General features: G+C 40.0%; 1 protein-coding gene across 3 annotated transcripts in view; it reads left to right on the forward strand.

Moving 5' to 3' along the window:
- The window catches only part of cacna2d3 (calcium channel, voltage dependent, alpha2/delta subunit 3), a 36,513-nt gene that overhangs the window by 11,206 nt on the left and 12,185 nt on the right, over positions 1 to 13,122 (forward strand). For all 3 annotated transcript variants that reach the window (XR_006375267.1, XM_044172184.1, XM_044172174.1), the window contains 10 exons: positions 2,169 to 2,331; positions 2,921 to 3,052; positions 4,899 to 4,959; positions 5,082 to 5,232; positions 5,433 to 5,507; positions 5,617 to 5,706; positions 8,766 to 8,879; positions 9,857 to 9,935; positions 11,458 to 11,591; positions 11,989 to 12,006. Coding sequence is in view for 2 of the 3 variants with exons in the window: in XM_044172184.1 (XP_044028119.1) it covers positions 2,169 to 2,331; positions 2,921 to 3,052; positions 4,899 to 4,959; positions 5,082 to 5,232; positions 5,433 to 5,507; positions 5,617 to 5,706; positions 8,766 to 8,879; positions 9,857 to 9,935; positions 11,458 to 11,591; positions 11,989 to 12,006 (1,017 nt within the window). In the remaining variant the exon portion in view is untranslated. The remainder of the gene's footprint in view (positions 1 to 2,168; positions 2,332 to 2,920; positions 3,053 to 4,898; positions 4,960 to 5,081; positions 5,233 to 5,432; positions 5,508 to 5,616; positions 5,707 to 8,765; positions 8,880 to 9,856; positions 9,936 to 11,457; positions 11,592 to 11,988; positions 12,007 to 13,122) is intronic.

Raw genomic sequence — 13,122 nt, forward strand, 5'->3', positions numbered from 1 at the left:
AGAAAATAAAAATGAATGGGGGAGAGGGATGTTTCAAAATTTTAAAATCTCCATGATTTTATTTTTTAATTGCCTGCTATCATGGTGGTTTCTAAACATCATAAAAATGTGAGTTGACCCAAAAACACAGTTGCAAAATGATGCTACAGAGTAGTACTCTAAATGATTTGCTCAAAGTACAGTGTATTTTGCTCATAAGCTGAATGTCTTTGTTTGTCACATATTACTCTAAGCAACTCTCTTATCTCTTAAAGAACGTGTCCCCTTGAACAATGTGATCAGTAACATCAGAGAAGTAGCTTCAGAACTAATTAGTCTGTATGAAGCTGCTAGTTGTAACAACTGCAGTAAGAGTCAGGGCCTGTTTAACCTTCAGTGTACAGAATAAAGCTTATTGAGACCCACCATGTCCAGATGTTGGAGTCTGGTTATACAGTGAGGCCCAGCAGCTTGTAATGGAGGGCAGATCTCTGCAGTAGGGCCTACAGCTAACTGCAGTAATGTAAGAGTCAGTGGGGCGTCTCGGAGAGCTGCAGTGTCCCATGGCCTGCTCTGCTCTACAGTAATAACCCTGGTGGTTAACGTGCCTCTCTACAGCACTATCAGTTCTGCTGAGGGTGCACATTTCTCTCCCCTGCTGCTCCCCCTCCGCAGGCCTCCTCCTCCCCCCGCCGCAGCTCGTCAGAGAGCTGCTCAGGCGTGGTATGAGCTGTCAGGGGCTGCTTGATGGTGATGGCCGCGCGGCCTCCCCCGAGTCTGATGCTGTAGAGTCCATCACCAATCTCTCCCTCCCTCCCTCCCTCTCTCCATCTCTCCCCTCTCTCTCTCTTTCCCTCTCAGTGCAATAAGGACCAGAGGCCACAGAGAGGCCGCTCAGACAGGATGAGGTAGTCTTTCTTCTGCAGCAGCAGGCAGTGAAGGACAGAACAGACAAACTGTTGGGTTTCAGTTTAGGGAGGCCAGACTTTTCACTGGCAGTCATGAAGTCCTCTTTGCACGTCCAGGTCCTTCCCTAATTACATCTGCTGCAGTTTATGCACATTATGACACTCTGGGAAACTTTAATAGCTGCACTAACTCAACAGAATTCCACAAAAAATCTGCTCACACTGTTTATTAATTATGAGTGGATGTAGCTGCGGTGGTAGAGCAGATTAATTGATCCCCTCCTCCTCCTGTCCATGTGTTCAAGTGTCCTTGAGCAAGACACTGAACCCCAAATTGCTGCCAAATAATGTGTGCATATGGGGGAAATAATTAAAGTCATTTTGGACAAAAGCCTCTTCCAAATCAATGTAGTGAAAATATGTAATGTAATATTTCTACATTGTGAGAAGCCCTGCTATCATGTATATTTTAACCATTTACACCCTATTTTATTGTCTTATTTTGATGGTTTTATTGTGACTCTTTATTTTGCACTCCTTCCTTCTGTCCGTATTTATTTCTCTGTCATCTGATTTTAGGATTTCTGATAAGCACACATTATTGTGCATTTGATAAATAATCTGTGTTGGAAAGGCATAACCTGCATGAGGAAATTTTGTCTAACCCCTAAAGAATAGGTTCGCATTCTTTTCAAGCCTGCCTTACGTAAAACAATGCATACATTCCTATATACACATTGAAACAGTTTTTGGTTGCTGTAATTGTTCCTCCTGATCCCTTCCTAACATGATTACAAAGTAAGAGATGGGGGACTAAATCGGTCCTGGGTTCCATCTTTGTATTACTATCCCTCTGCAGCAACACTGTCAGGGGAAACACAAAGAGAGAATTTTATACTAAAATGACCACCTTTGGAAGACACTCACTTGATTTGACTAATTCAGACTCCTCAGAGTTAGCTTTGAGTGAACTTTAGAACGAGGACTGTGGATTTTCACTTACACTGAAATCACATTAGGAAGGGATCTCTTGATGGCTAGTATTGACAGGAGGAATGATTACAGCAAGAAAAAACTGTTTTAAATAAACATATGGGCATGTGAGTATTGTTTTCAGATAGACTTGTAAAAATGTAGTATTATTGTTGTATTAATGTTGTATTATTCAACATTGTTATTATATTTTAGTTTTTGAGCTTAAAGAATAATGCAAATTATGACTGCACGCTTACGTCTCTGCGGGCTTCAGTTAACATTTGCCTTATTCACCCTTTTCTTCAGTATGAGTACTTCAACGCCGTGCTGATCAATGAAGTGGACGAGACAGGCAATAACGTGGAGCTGGGAGGAGAGTTCCTCCTGGAGCCCAACGACCATTTCAATAACCTGTCAGTCAACCTGAGCCTCAGTGTAGTGCAGGTGCCCACCAACATGTACAACAAAGGTGAGGGCTCAGTCTGCGGCAGGATTATGTGAGTGTTATTTACCTATTGTGAGCTGATGAACGGGGAGGAGAAGAGGAGGGAGGAAAGTAAGCGGTGAAAGTGAGAAATGGTAGCTGAAGCTACATCAGTGTCACAGGCTGGGAGAAGTGGAGTTCAGGGATCGATAACAGTCCAGACATGAAGAGAAAGTAACTGCAGGCCTCTCAAAGAGGCTGGAAAGAGTGCAGCGAGGGGGGATGGGAAAGATGTTTGTCATACGCTAGCTATTCAGTCACTTCTTGTTTTGTAACGGAGTGTGTCACTTCTCCCTGTGTATCGCCAGGGCTGCTTTTGTTTGACTATAATGGACTCCCCATAACTCTCTGCTCACAGCACAAAAGGAGGCTCGTCCAGCAGGAGGACAGGAGGGGAGGATTTAGTCACAGGCATTGTATCTCCTTCAGGGGGGTTAATAAGGGACAAAGGTCAACCGTGCACTCTGTAATGGTGACCAGGATGATTATCATTATCACCATTTAATTTACTCTTTCTCTTCCCTCTCTGTGTCTTTGCCCACATCCTCCTCCTCCTCCTCCTCCTCCTCCTCAGATCCTGACATAGTGAACGGAGTTTACTGGTCCGAGGCTCTCAATAAAGTATTTGTAGATAATTTCGAAAGAGACCCAACACTAATCTGGCAGTACTTTGGGAGCGCCAAGGGTTTCTTCAGGCAGTACCCCGGTGAGTGCTGTCACTTTGTCAGTCTATTGTCCTGTTTCAGTGTCTGTCTGTGTGTGTGTGTGTGTGTGTGTGTGTGTGTGTGTGTGTGTGTGTGTGTGTGTGTGTGTGTGTGTGTGGAAAAGAAAGGCTTGTCTCAAGGGAGTCAGTGCAGGCGAAAAAAACTGATCAGAACAAATGATTTAGAATTACTAAAAGGGTAATTTGGCTAATGTTGTAATTTTACAGACCATCAGAGAGGATGTATATATACAGACTGTAATTAATCAGAATTTGCCAAAGTGGGTCTACAGTCATACTGAGGAACAACACATGGCTGCTGGATCAAACCGAAGTCATCAGACCGTTACAATGCTATGGAACAGGCAGTGGGCTCACTGCAGTGCTGGAGCGAAGATACAACTGATGATATTATAATACTCTGTATGCTTAATGTATTAGGAGAAATTCATAAAAAAAAATTCTTTCACTTGCATTTTACAACACACTTTTATTAATGTATTCATCATTTAAATGTTATTTGAAAATCACACTTTACTGAACTCTTCTTGGCTTCTTGTTCTTGGCTTCATACTTCATATGAAATATCCCACATTATTATTATTATTATTACAACATTAACACAGATAGATAGAGCCCTCAATATGTAGGCAGTGTTGGAAAGTAAGTAAGTAAGGACATTTACTCAAGTTCTTTACCTAAGTATAATTTTGAGGTACTCCTACTTTACTTGAGTATTTCCATTTTATGCTGCTTTACACTTTTCTCCCTTAAATTTCAAAGGGAAATATTACACTTTTTTCTTATTTATTTTACCCCTACAGTTACTAATTACCTTTCAGATTGAGATTTTGCATTCAAAACACATTATCATCTTATAAAATATGGTGCATTTTGATAGATTAAATCAACTAATCAAGTACCGCCTATATGTTAAAACCCCTTAAAACCTGGTTTCAAATCAAAGTATTTCCCTAAAACTTTAAATATTCATTCATTCAACCAAATAAAAAGCAATCAAACTTTAGAGTTTGGAAAAAACATTTTTAGTTATTATTTATTGAGGGTTTAATACTCTAATCTGCTTCATCAGGACTGTGTGGGTGTGGTTTGATCAGAAGTATGTGACATCACCTATTTCCATCTGAGCCCCGCCAACTTCAAACCAGTGAGAAGACCAGAGATAAAACAAAATTTAATTTTCATGTAGGACCAACTTGTTCAAAAAAGAGTTTAAGAAAATAGGTTTTCAGGCCCTTTAATTCATCTAATTGCATATTAATGATCCAATAATATAATAATGCAGCACTGACAAAGGCCATTCTGTGTGAGTTATTTTACTATTGATTCATTTACTTTTGATGCTTTTGTACTATTACTTAAGTAACAGTTTTAATACAGAACGTTTACTCGTAAGGGAGTATTTTTGTAGCGTGGTATTGTTACTTTTACTTAATTGAAGGATCTGATTACTTCTTCCACCACTGACTACAGGGTTCAATACGTCCAAAACAAAAATATTGGTCACCCATTTGCAAAGCCAAAGCCTTTCATTTTAAGCATGTTGGTAACCTCCCTATGAATGTGTAAATTGTTTGTGGTGATTTTAAATACCTACAGTAAGCTTCATACATAGAGCCGTACAGCATATACTGTATAACGGCATGGTGCAGTACATAGACTGATGGGTTATAAGGAAATATATAGTGGTTACGCCTTGAATTGAACTGACAGACCTGTGTTATGGTTATATTTCAGATTTGTGTGCTTGGGTTTGTCCATTTGCAAAATGTTGTAATTTTCTGTCACTTATACTTTCTCTTAATTGACTTCCTGATCTATTTCCCAGGAGTGAAGTGGCATCCAGATGAACATGGTGTTATTGGCTTTGACTGTAGAAACAGGAAGTGGTAAGCCTCTAGATACCAAAATGTACTGCTCTTGTTGCGTGCATCATATTAAAGTATTTCTTTTCTTATTGTTCCGTCATTACTGCAACACCCACAAATTATACTTTATCTCCATATCTCAGGTACATTCAGGCAGCAACATCTCCTAAGGATGTTGTTATCTTAGTCGATGTTAGTGGAAGCATGAAAGGACTGAGGCTGACCATCGCCAGACAGACTGTCTCCTCCATTTTAGATACACTGGGAGATGATGACTTCTTCAATATCATTGCAGTAAGTTTTAGTTAAACCAAACTGTCACCTTTGTCTCAGTTTGTGTCCATACATGTTTGTCATGTTCGTGCATCTCTTTGTCCTGTTACTCTGTAATCTTAGTCTATTGATGTGTATTATCTTATCAAAATTGTTTCTGTTGAGTATTTCACTTCCATGGAAAATAATAATCTATCTAAATCTTATTTGTATTTCCTCAGTATAATCAGGAGATCCACTATGTGGAGCCTTGTTTGAATGGCACGCTGGTCCGAGCCGACAGAACCAATAAAGATGTGAGTCGCGATCAAACTGACGTGATGAATGTATGTGGATCGTATCAGGTTGAATTTGTGTGATTAATGTTTAAAACCTTTCTTTTCCACTTTTGTTGTTACCTGCTAGCATTTCCGTGAACATCTGGACAAGCTGTTTGCCAAAGGGATCGGGCTGCTGGGTGAAGCGCTAGCCGAAGCGTTCACAATCCTGAATGATGTAAGTTCCAGTTCAGTAAACCTCTTTACATGAGCCGGTTCTGTATCTTTGTCTGTCAGTTTAACAGGGATGCTGTGCTGTGCAAACACAAATCTTCCCAGTCTATATTCCACTGAAATAATGTATCACAAAGCAGATCAGCTAAATTCATTTTTACTGTTTACTGATTATGTGACAATGCTGTTGAGTATTCATGAGTTTTCACAAAATGTTTCATTTATTTATTGATTAATTTGACATAAAAATAATGAATGTGTGCATGTGCCCAGCCATCACGAACACACTTTGTTGTGATTTAATTGACGGACTCCACTTGACCAGAACATTAGAAAAACTTTCATTTCACAAGCCACATTTGTTTTCAGTGACAGAAAGTGTTCAAGTACAACACTCTGCGTGTTCTCAGCTAATCATAAAAAGTAGCACACTCTAGTCAAATATATTTGAGTGTTTGGGAGGTGTGTCGCCTGTCGAAACGCTCCAGTGCTATCCCTGTTCCGCCCTCCAAACACAGACACATCTATTCTGAGGCGTGATTAATGGCTCTAATTAATGTCAATGATTAATAACGTGGCTGATTGGAACACAAAGCAGATAAGGCCAGGAGCCACGCCGCCCTTCTTTTATCTCCCTGTTTTCAGGCGAGCTTTGGCTGCTCCGCTGAAGCTGAGGGACTGCAGCTTTTACCTCTGCATTTGTCAGATTAATTAAAGCCCTGCAATGAATATGGTAATCAGGTAGCCAGTAGCCTACATCTGAAATTCATTGTTACACCACTGCCCAGTGAATACAGCCTATCACAGACCAAATCAAAAAGAAACACTTGAAGAGCACTGCACCATTTTTACACCCAGTCTTGGTCAGCTGAATGAGAGCAGTGCTGAGATACAATAAAGCACAGTCTCCCCCTCTCACAGGCAGATGATAAGAAAGAATCACAAAACAACGAGTATATAATAAAATATTTTACCATCACAAAATATGTAAGCCATCCCCTGGATGATTTTAGAACAAGATCATTGATTTACCTCTCAAATAACTAAGGCTGGGGATTGTGGGATAGATTAGATTTTATCAACATCAATTACTTAATGATCCCTGTTATTGATTATGTCTTTTATCATTAACATTTACATTTACTAATTATCATTTACTTACAATACTGAAACAAATGGCATAATATACATCCAAACAAAGGCTAAGCTAAAGGACATGTGCTCAGCAGCAGAGAGTGCATGAACATATTCAGTTATGACTTTTGAGAGTCCACTCTGTCGCTGAAAATCCTCCTCTGGCTCAGACCTCTATAACTCTCGACACTACATGCACCTCTGCTTATTACTTATTTTGTTACATTGTATTATTATACTGTATTATCATCATCAACCGGTAAACCCACTTGGTACTTGACACTTAGTTTATCTTATACTTTACCAACCTGATACTTAATTTATTTTCTGACCTGTTTTTATAGTGTTTTATAGTGTATCATATTGTTTGCTAGTACTTTCTCCTGTGTGCACTCACGTAAAGGCGAGCTACTGTAACAAAGAGTTTCCCTACGGGGATCAATAAAGTATTTCTGATTCTGAAAAGTGACGTCCGCGTAAGAGATATATTAGAACAACCTAATTTATTAAACTAAACATAACTAAAATGAATAGGAAAAAGGACAAGAAACAGATGCAGGGTGGACAGCAGCTGAAGGAAGAGAGGAAAGGGGTTAAGCACATGTGCTACTTTTTAGAGCCCAGGTGAACTAGATGAGCTGTCGACCCTCCACTGTCAGCCAGTCACCTCTTGAGCTTAACGAGGACAGCCCACACACCGTGGGAGGGATGTCGCACACTGGACCGACCTTTTCATAGGCCGTTTAACACAGTAGGGATTTGACATGTAAAAGCACAGGTGAAAATAATAAAATGAATGATGGCTGAATTCCATTTAGCTGCTTCAGTTTCACTGGCACTTGACTTAACTGAGACACTTGAATAGAACAGAGCCGTTGTTAATGTTATTAGTAACACCTGTGCTTTTCCTTCTCTGACAAGTCAAAATATCTGCTGTGAAAAAAGTCTATTATGAGCAAAACAATCAATATTTTATTACATTCAAATCTTGTGGATGATCATCTTACTTTAGAGCTGATTTCTCATTTCCTATTCATTCTACAGGTAATTCAATATGAAAATTATAGTTTACATTAAAGATTTTCTAATAGCAGACAAAACTTTTGAGTCATATCATTTGAATGGCTTTGAGAAAACGTGCTGCACACGGTGTTTGTCTCTAACTTTAATATAACTTTAATATCCGGATTACGTGTTTCATCCTTTTCCTGTTGTTTTCTTTATTGAAGTATAGCCTTACTGACTGCTCCACACAGTTCTTTCTGTTTGCCGTCCTGTAATGTCACAACCTCAAGTACAACAGCGTATCAGGCAGAAATTGAAAGATGCATGTTACACTGTTTCCATTGACAATGGGAATGTTTTGTTATGTTATATATTTATTGTATCATGCACATACAAGTGCCCAGCCCACATGAACTTATAAGACACCAAAAAATACTGTTGCTGTGGTGAAACAGTTGTCAGACATGAACATAACTTCTTACATTACATTGCAAACAAATGTGGTAATATGGCATTGCATTTTTTAACATGTCTCTGTGTGTGTGTGTGTGTGCGTGAAAGAGAGTTCTGAAGGCTTCCTGATGCTCAGCCTGTTTGATTTGAGAGCTCAGCAGGATTTTATCCTGTGATCGTGTCACTACATGCTCCTCTTTCTCTCCACATTCACTCTGTTACAGGTGAATAAACCTTTTAATTACTGCGATGCATCTTCTGGCATCAGAATAAAGTGTACCTCGCTCTTCAGGTTTATTTACTAAGACATTATCTGTATGGCTGATATGGCACAGTTGCCATATCAGACATCATCATCATATACAGTGGAAACAGACATTGCCGGGTCTGTTTGTTTGATGTTTAAATAACAACACAAAAATGATTTGGGTTTTTAATGTATATCTTCATGTGTTTTCCTTCTTTCTGCAGTTTAATCAAACTGGACGTGGCAGTGTGTGCAGCCAGGCCATAATGCTTGTGACCGACGGGGCGACTGAAATGTATGACGACGTTTTTGAAAAGTACAACTGGCCAGAAAGAAAGGTGAGTCTCTCTCTTTCTCTCTGAATTTTCTGCTCGCTCTGCACTTTTCTTTCAGTGAGGATAGATGTACATTTTAATACTTTATATCATCTGGAGCTCCTCTCTTGACGTTTTGAGGAATTGGTTTCTTAATTCATTACCACTCATAACTCTGTAATGTAAAATCCATGTTAATAGGTTTTGACACATTACAGAGGAATATTTCCCCCCACAAGGAATAAAACATGGGAAATTATTTACTTTCAAGGGCAGAGTATGTACAAGCAGCTCAGTCCCAAAGTCTCTGGTCCTCATCCCCCCACTGCTGTGCTCTCTCCAAACGTCTTCCTGGACTCGATACTGGGTTTAAAATCTTTTGTCAGCCTCCCTTTGTAAGACCTAAATGCAACTGAAATGAAATGGACTACAGTGCCACTCAGAAAGCAATAAAAACAACAGCTCAAGGGCTTTTGTTCAGTCCGATCAAGCATATGTGTGTTGGCAGTATTTGGCAGGCTACCCTCTCACCCCCACCCCCACCCCCATACACCCTCAGGGCCGCTATATAGCAATGACAGTCATTCAGTGTTTTCTATATGCTTTATGCTTAGCAAAGCATCTGGAGCCAATGAGCCGTGCAGGTTTGGCAAAGTGTCACACAGCGTTTTTTAAAAGGCCAGTAGAACATGCCCTCATGCACAACCCCCAACAAAAGAAAATAAACTAAATTTAACTGCAGAGAGTGCAAACTGGAAAGAATCCACTACTTACTGTTAAAAAACTGACAAAGATGGACTGAAAAAAAGGTAAAGAATGAAAAGAAAGCAGGAAAAGCAGCTTAATGCTCAGTGTTTCCTCATGAGGATGTAAAAACATGCAGCAACTTCTTGCACCAAAGCCAGATAGAATCAGGACAGGAAGATAAAGTACATCACTTTGCATGTTTGTTTAATCCTCCCATCTTTGAAACTGTCGACATCTATGTGTCCTCTGCATAGGTGCGAATATTCCCTTACCTGATTGGACGAGAGTCTGCATTTGCTGATAACCTCAAATGGATGGCTTGTGCCAACAAAGGTTTGGGATTTTTTGATAAACACTTCTCAAGACAGCTTTGTTTCAGAGTGTCGAATATACGATCTGATGTGGTGTTTCTGTGGAGTAATATGATAGGTTGAGGATGTGTGGGTATCTGGCTCAGACTCTTTCTGCCAAGAGGCAATGAAGTGGCACTTGGGAGGGTCAGAGGTCAATCTGCTCTAATCCCTCTTCCTGTCAGAGTGTCTCCCCCTTGGCTGCTCGCTGCTGATGGCTCCCACGTGTCAGCGCTCCGGATGAGTGCCCTCTGGAAGGGAAAGTCGCAGCCTGGAAAACAGATCACAGAGGGATTGTGGGGAGACGAGCTCCAAACATCCCCATACAGACCCCCACTGTGAAATAACCTTACATGTCCAATATGAGTCATTGTCAGCAACAGCAGGAGTTGACACCAAGTCAAATGGCTCCTGTGTCGCTCTAAGCTGAACCAATGGAAACCTGTTTAGTGGTGCAGTACAGTGCAGTAATGTCAGGGACATCTGCAGGCATGGAAATTAACTAAGTACATTTAAGTAGTAATTTTGCACTACTTGTACTTTACTATTTCTATTTTTTACTACTTTATACTTCTACTTCACTACATTTCAGAAGGAAATATAGTACTTTTCTCTATTATTTTACATCTCTAGTGTCTAGTAACTTTGTCTACTGTGTCATTTTTGATACAACCAGTGGGAGTCGCCAAAGCCAGAAATGATCCCCTGTGTTCAAATCCTGCACATAGGGGCTTTAAGAACGGCTACATCTGCATACAACTTTAAAATACTGCTTACATGTTAATGCATCGTTAATAATCATCAAATTATATCAAATATACATACAATGACTCTGAAAGAGGCCCTTCTGCATAAAGACTGCTTTTTTTTTTTTAGATTTGCTGATAGGTCTGTAGCTACCACTGAGGACAATGAGGTCATGTCCTTAGTGATTTTTCTGGCAATTTGGAGAGTTTAGTAACCTGCCTTTACAATTAAAAACAAAAACATGGTGGGTATTTTATAGGCTGACTCTAGTATTTTTAGACTCAGTATTTATAAATTTGACCAATTTTAGGCCATTAAAAATAAATGAACGATTCAGAATTTCTGTATTTTTATTCTTGGCTGTGTGGAGAAGACATGTTCACAAAGACAATTCAAATTCATTAAACAGAATTTAATAGGTAACAGTGAACTGAATAAGTTAATATCAAAAATCCAAATAAGAAGAAAAAAGAGACCTTCTTCTTGGTGTCTGGTCAAAATTTTGTAAAGGGGTAAGGGGTGCGTTGGGGAAACTTGGACACATGACTTCAATAATTCTAAAATCCCAGCTACAGGCCTGTTTGCTGATAGTACTTTAAGTTTTAGAGTAAACATTACTGGTATGATACTTTTTCCACCACTGGATATCAATTTTAATATTTTGTCTTAAATGGTCAAAATACACGTAAGACTACGCACTGTGGAAGATGTGTACGCTGTCCCTCATTTTAGGATAGTATGTGTGTGTTTTACTGCAGGATATTTCAGTCAGATCTCCACCTTAGCAGATGTTCAGGAGAACGTGATGAGGTATCTTCACGTCATGAGCCGCCCGAAGGTCATTGACCATGAGCACGACACAGTGTGGACTGAAGCTTACGTGGACAGTGCTGTAAGTATGTTACAGTGATTTACTTCTTAGTTTGAAGCAGCGTCATCACTTCCTGTGATTGTCCAAGTTATCAGTCCTCATTCCCAATTTGTACATGAGTGAGACTGCATGTGCAGTGCAGCAACATGATTTCTGTAGAGGCCGGACATTGCCGGATATTGCAAGGTGTTCATGTAATTTTGTCCATCCCTGTACCGTACAGTAAGTGTGCACATGTGTGTGTCTGCTTTCTCATCATTATTCTTCATGCTGCTGGAATGATTCCTCATTATGAGCTTCATTAATCTGCATGGATCTTCCCCCCGATGTACATCTGTGTCCACAAAGACAATACACAATGTGAATGCTTTAACTCACTGGATGATTCAATCTTTATGCGTCTCTTCTTTCATTTCAGCTTTCCCAGGCTCATAAGGTAAATATCTACATGTGATCTGATCTTTACGTGCTCTCAGGTAGAATCATATTTATATAAAACAGAATTAATATGATGTCTTACTATAAAAGAATCGACCAAATGCTGTAGGACGTAGTTCTGAACTAGCATCAGAAAGGAGATCATGGGCAGGTAATATGAGGTGTCATTAATTTGGGTAGAAGTGACTTGAGAGGTTAAATAGCTGCTTATTGTCCCTACTTTTAAACATTATGCTTTAATATTTCCTGGAAAGGCTAAAGTGAGGAGATGCTCTTCCCTCTGAGGGGCAGGAGCAGTAGAGGAACCTTATACTGTACTTTCCAGCAACAACAACCCCCCCCCCCCCACACACACACACACACACACACACACACACACACAGAAGCACAGAAGGGTTGGGAGATTGTCCTCTGGAGTGTGTGCTCTTGTATCTCAGCCTCAGACACACCATTCATCATTCTGTGGATCATTGCATTTTATCTCCTAAAGCCCATAATAAAACTGACATTGGAGGGGAGACCAAGAGAGAGAGAGAGAGAGAAAAGAGAGACAGAGAGAGAGAGATGGAGGTGTAGGTCGTTAGGCATCCGTGGGTTTACCTGTTTTGTGTGTGTGTGTGTGTGTGTGTGTGTGTGTGTGTGTGTGTGTGTGTGTGTGCGTGTGAGGAACCCACTTCCATTGTGTGTTGTGATGAATTTAAGGACCCACCATTCTTCATTTTGTCAAGCTAGATAATACACACTGCAGTTCACAGCTCGTTTGCTTCATATGCATGCACATTCACAAATGAACATCAACCACACAGACACACTCACGCACACACACACAAACTCGGACGTAGGTACACTCAGCTGTGTCGACTCACGAGGTGAGGGAATAGCAGACCTACTTTAACAGCACTCATGTGCTTAATTATGTCAGCCTTCATCCTACCGAACTGACCTCACATGGTTCAGGTTTTTGACAACAGAAAGGCTGTGACCAGTATCCTGTATGATTCTGCAGGAATTCATTTGGATGCTGCTTAAATTTTGTGCAAGTAATTAATGTTGTATCTGTGTGAAATAGTAATCTGTTTCTAGATCTAGTGAGACTTTTTTATGTGTTCCCTAC

This window comes from Siniperca chuatsi, linkage group LG2 (genome assembly GCF_020085105.1).
Source record: "Siniperca chuatsi isolate FFG_IHB_CAS linkage group LG2, ASM2008510v1, whole genome shotgun sequence".
Taxonomy (NCBI): Eukaryota; Metazoa; Chordata; class Actinopteri; order Centrarchiformes; family Sinipercidae; genus Siniperca; species Siniperca chuatsi.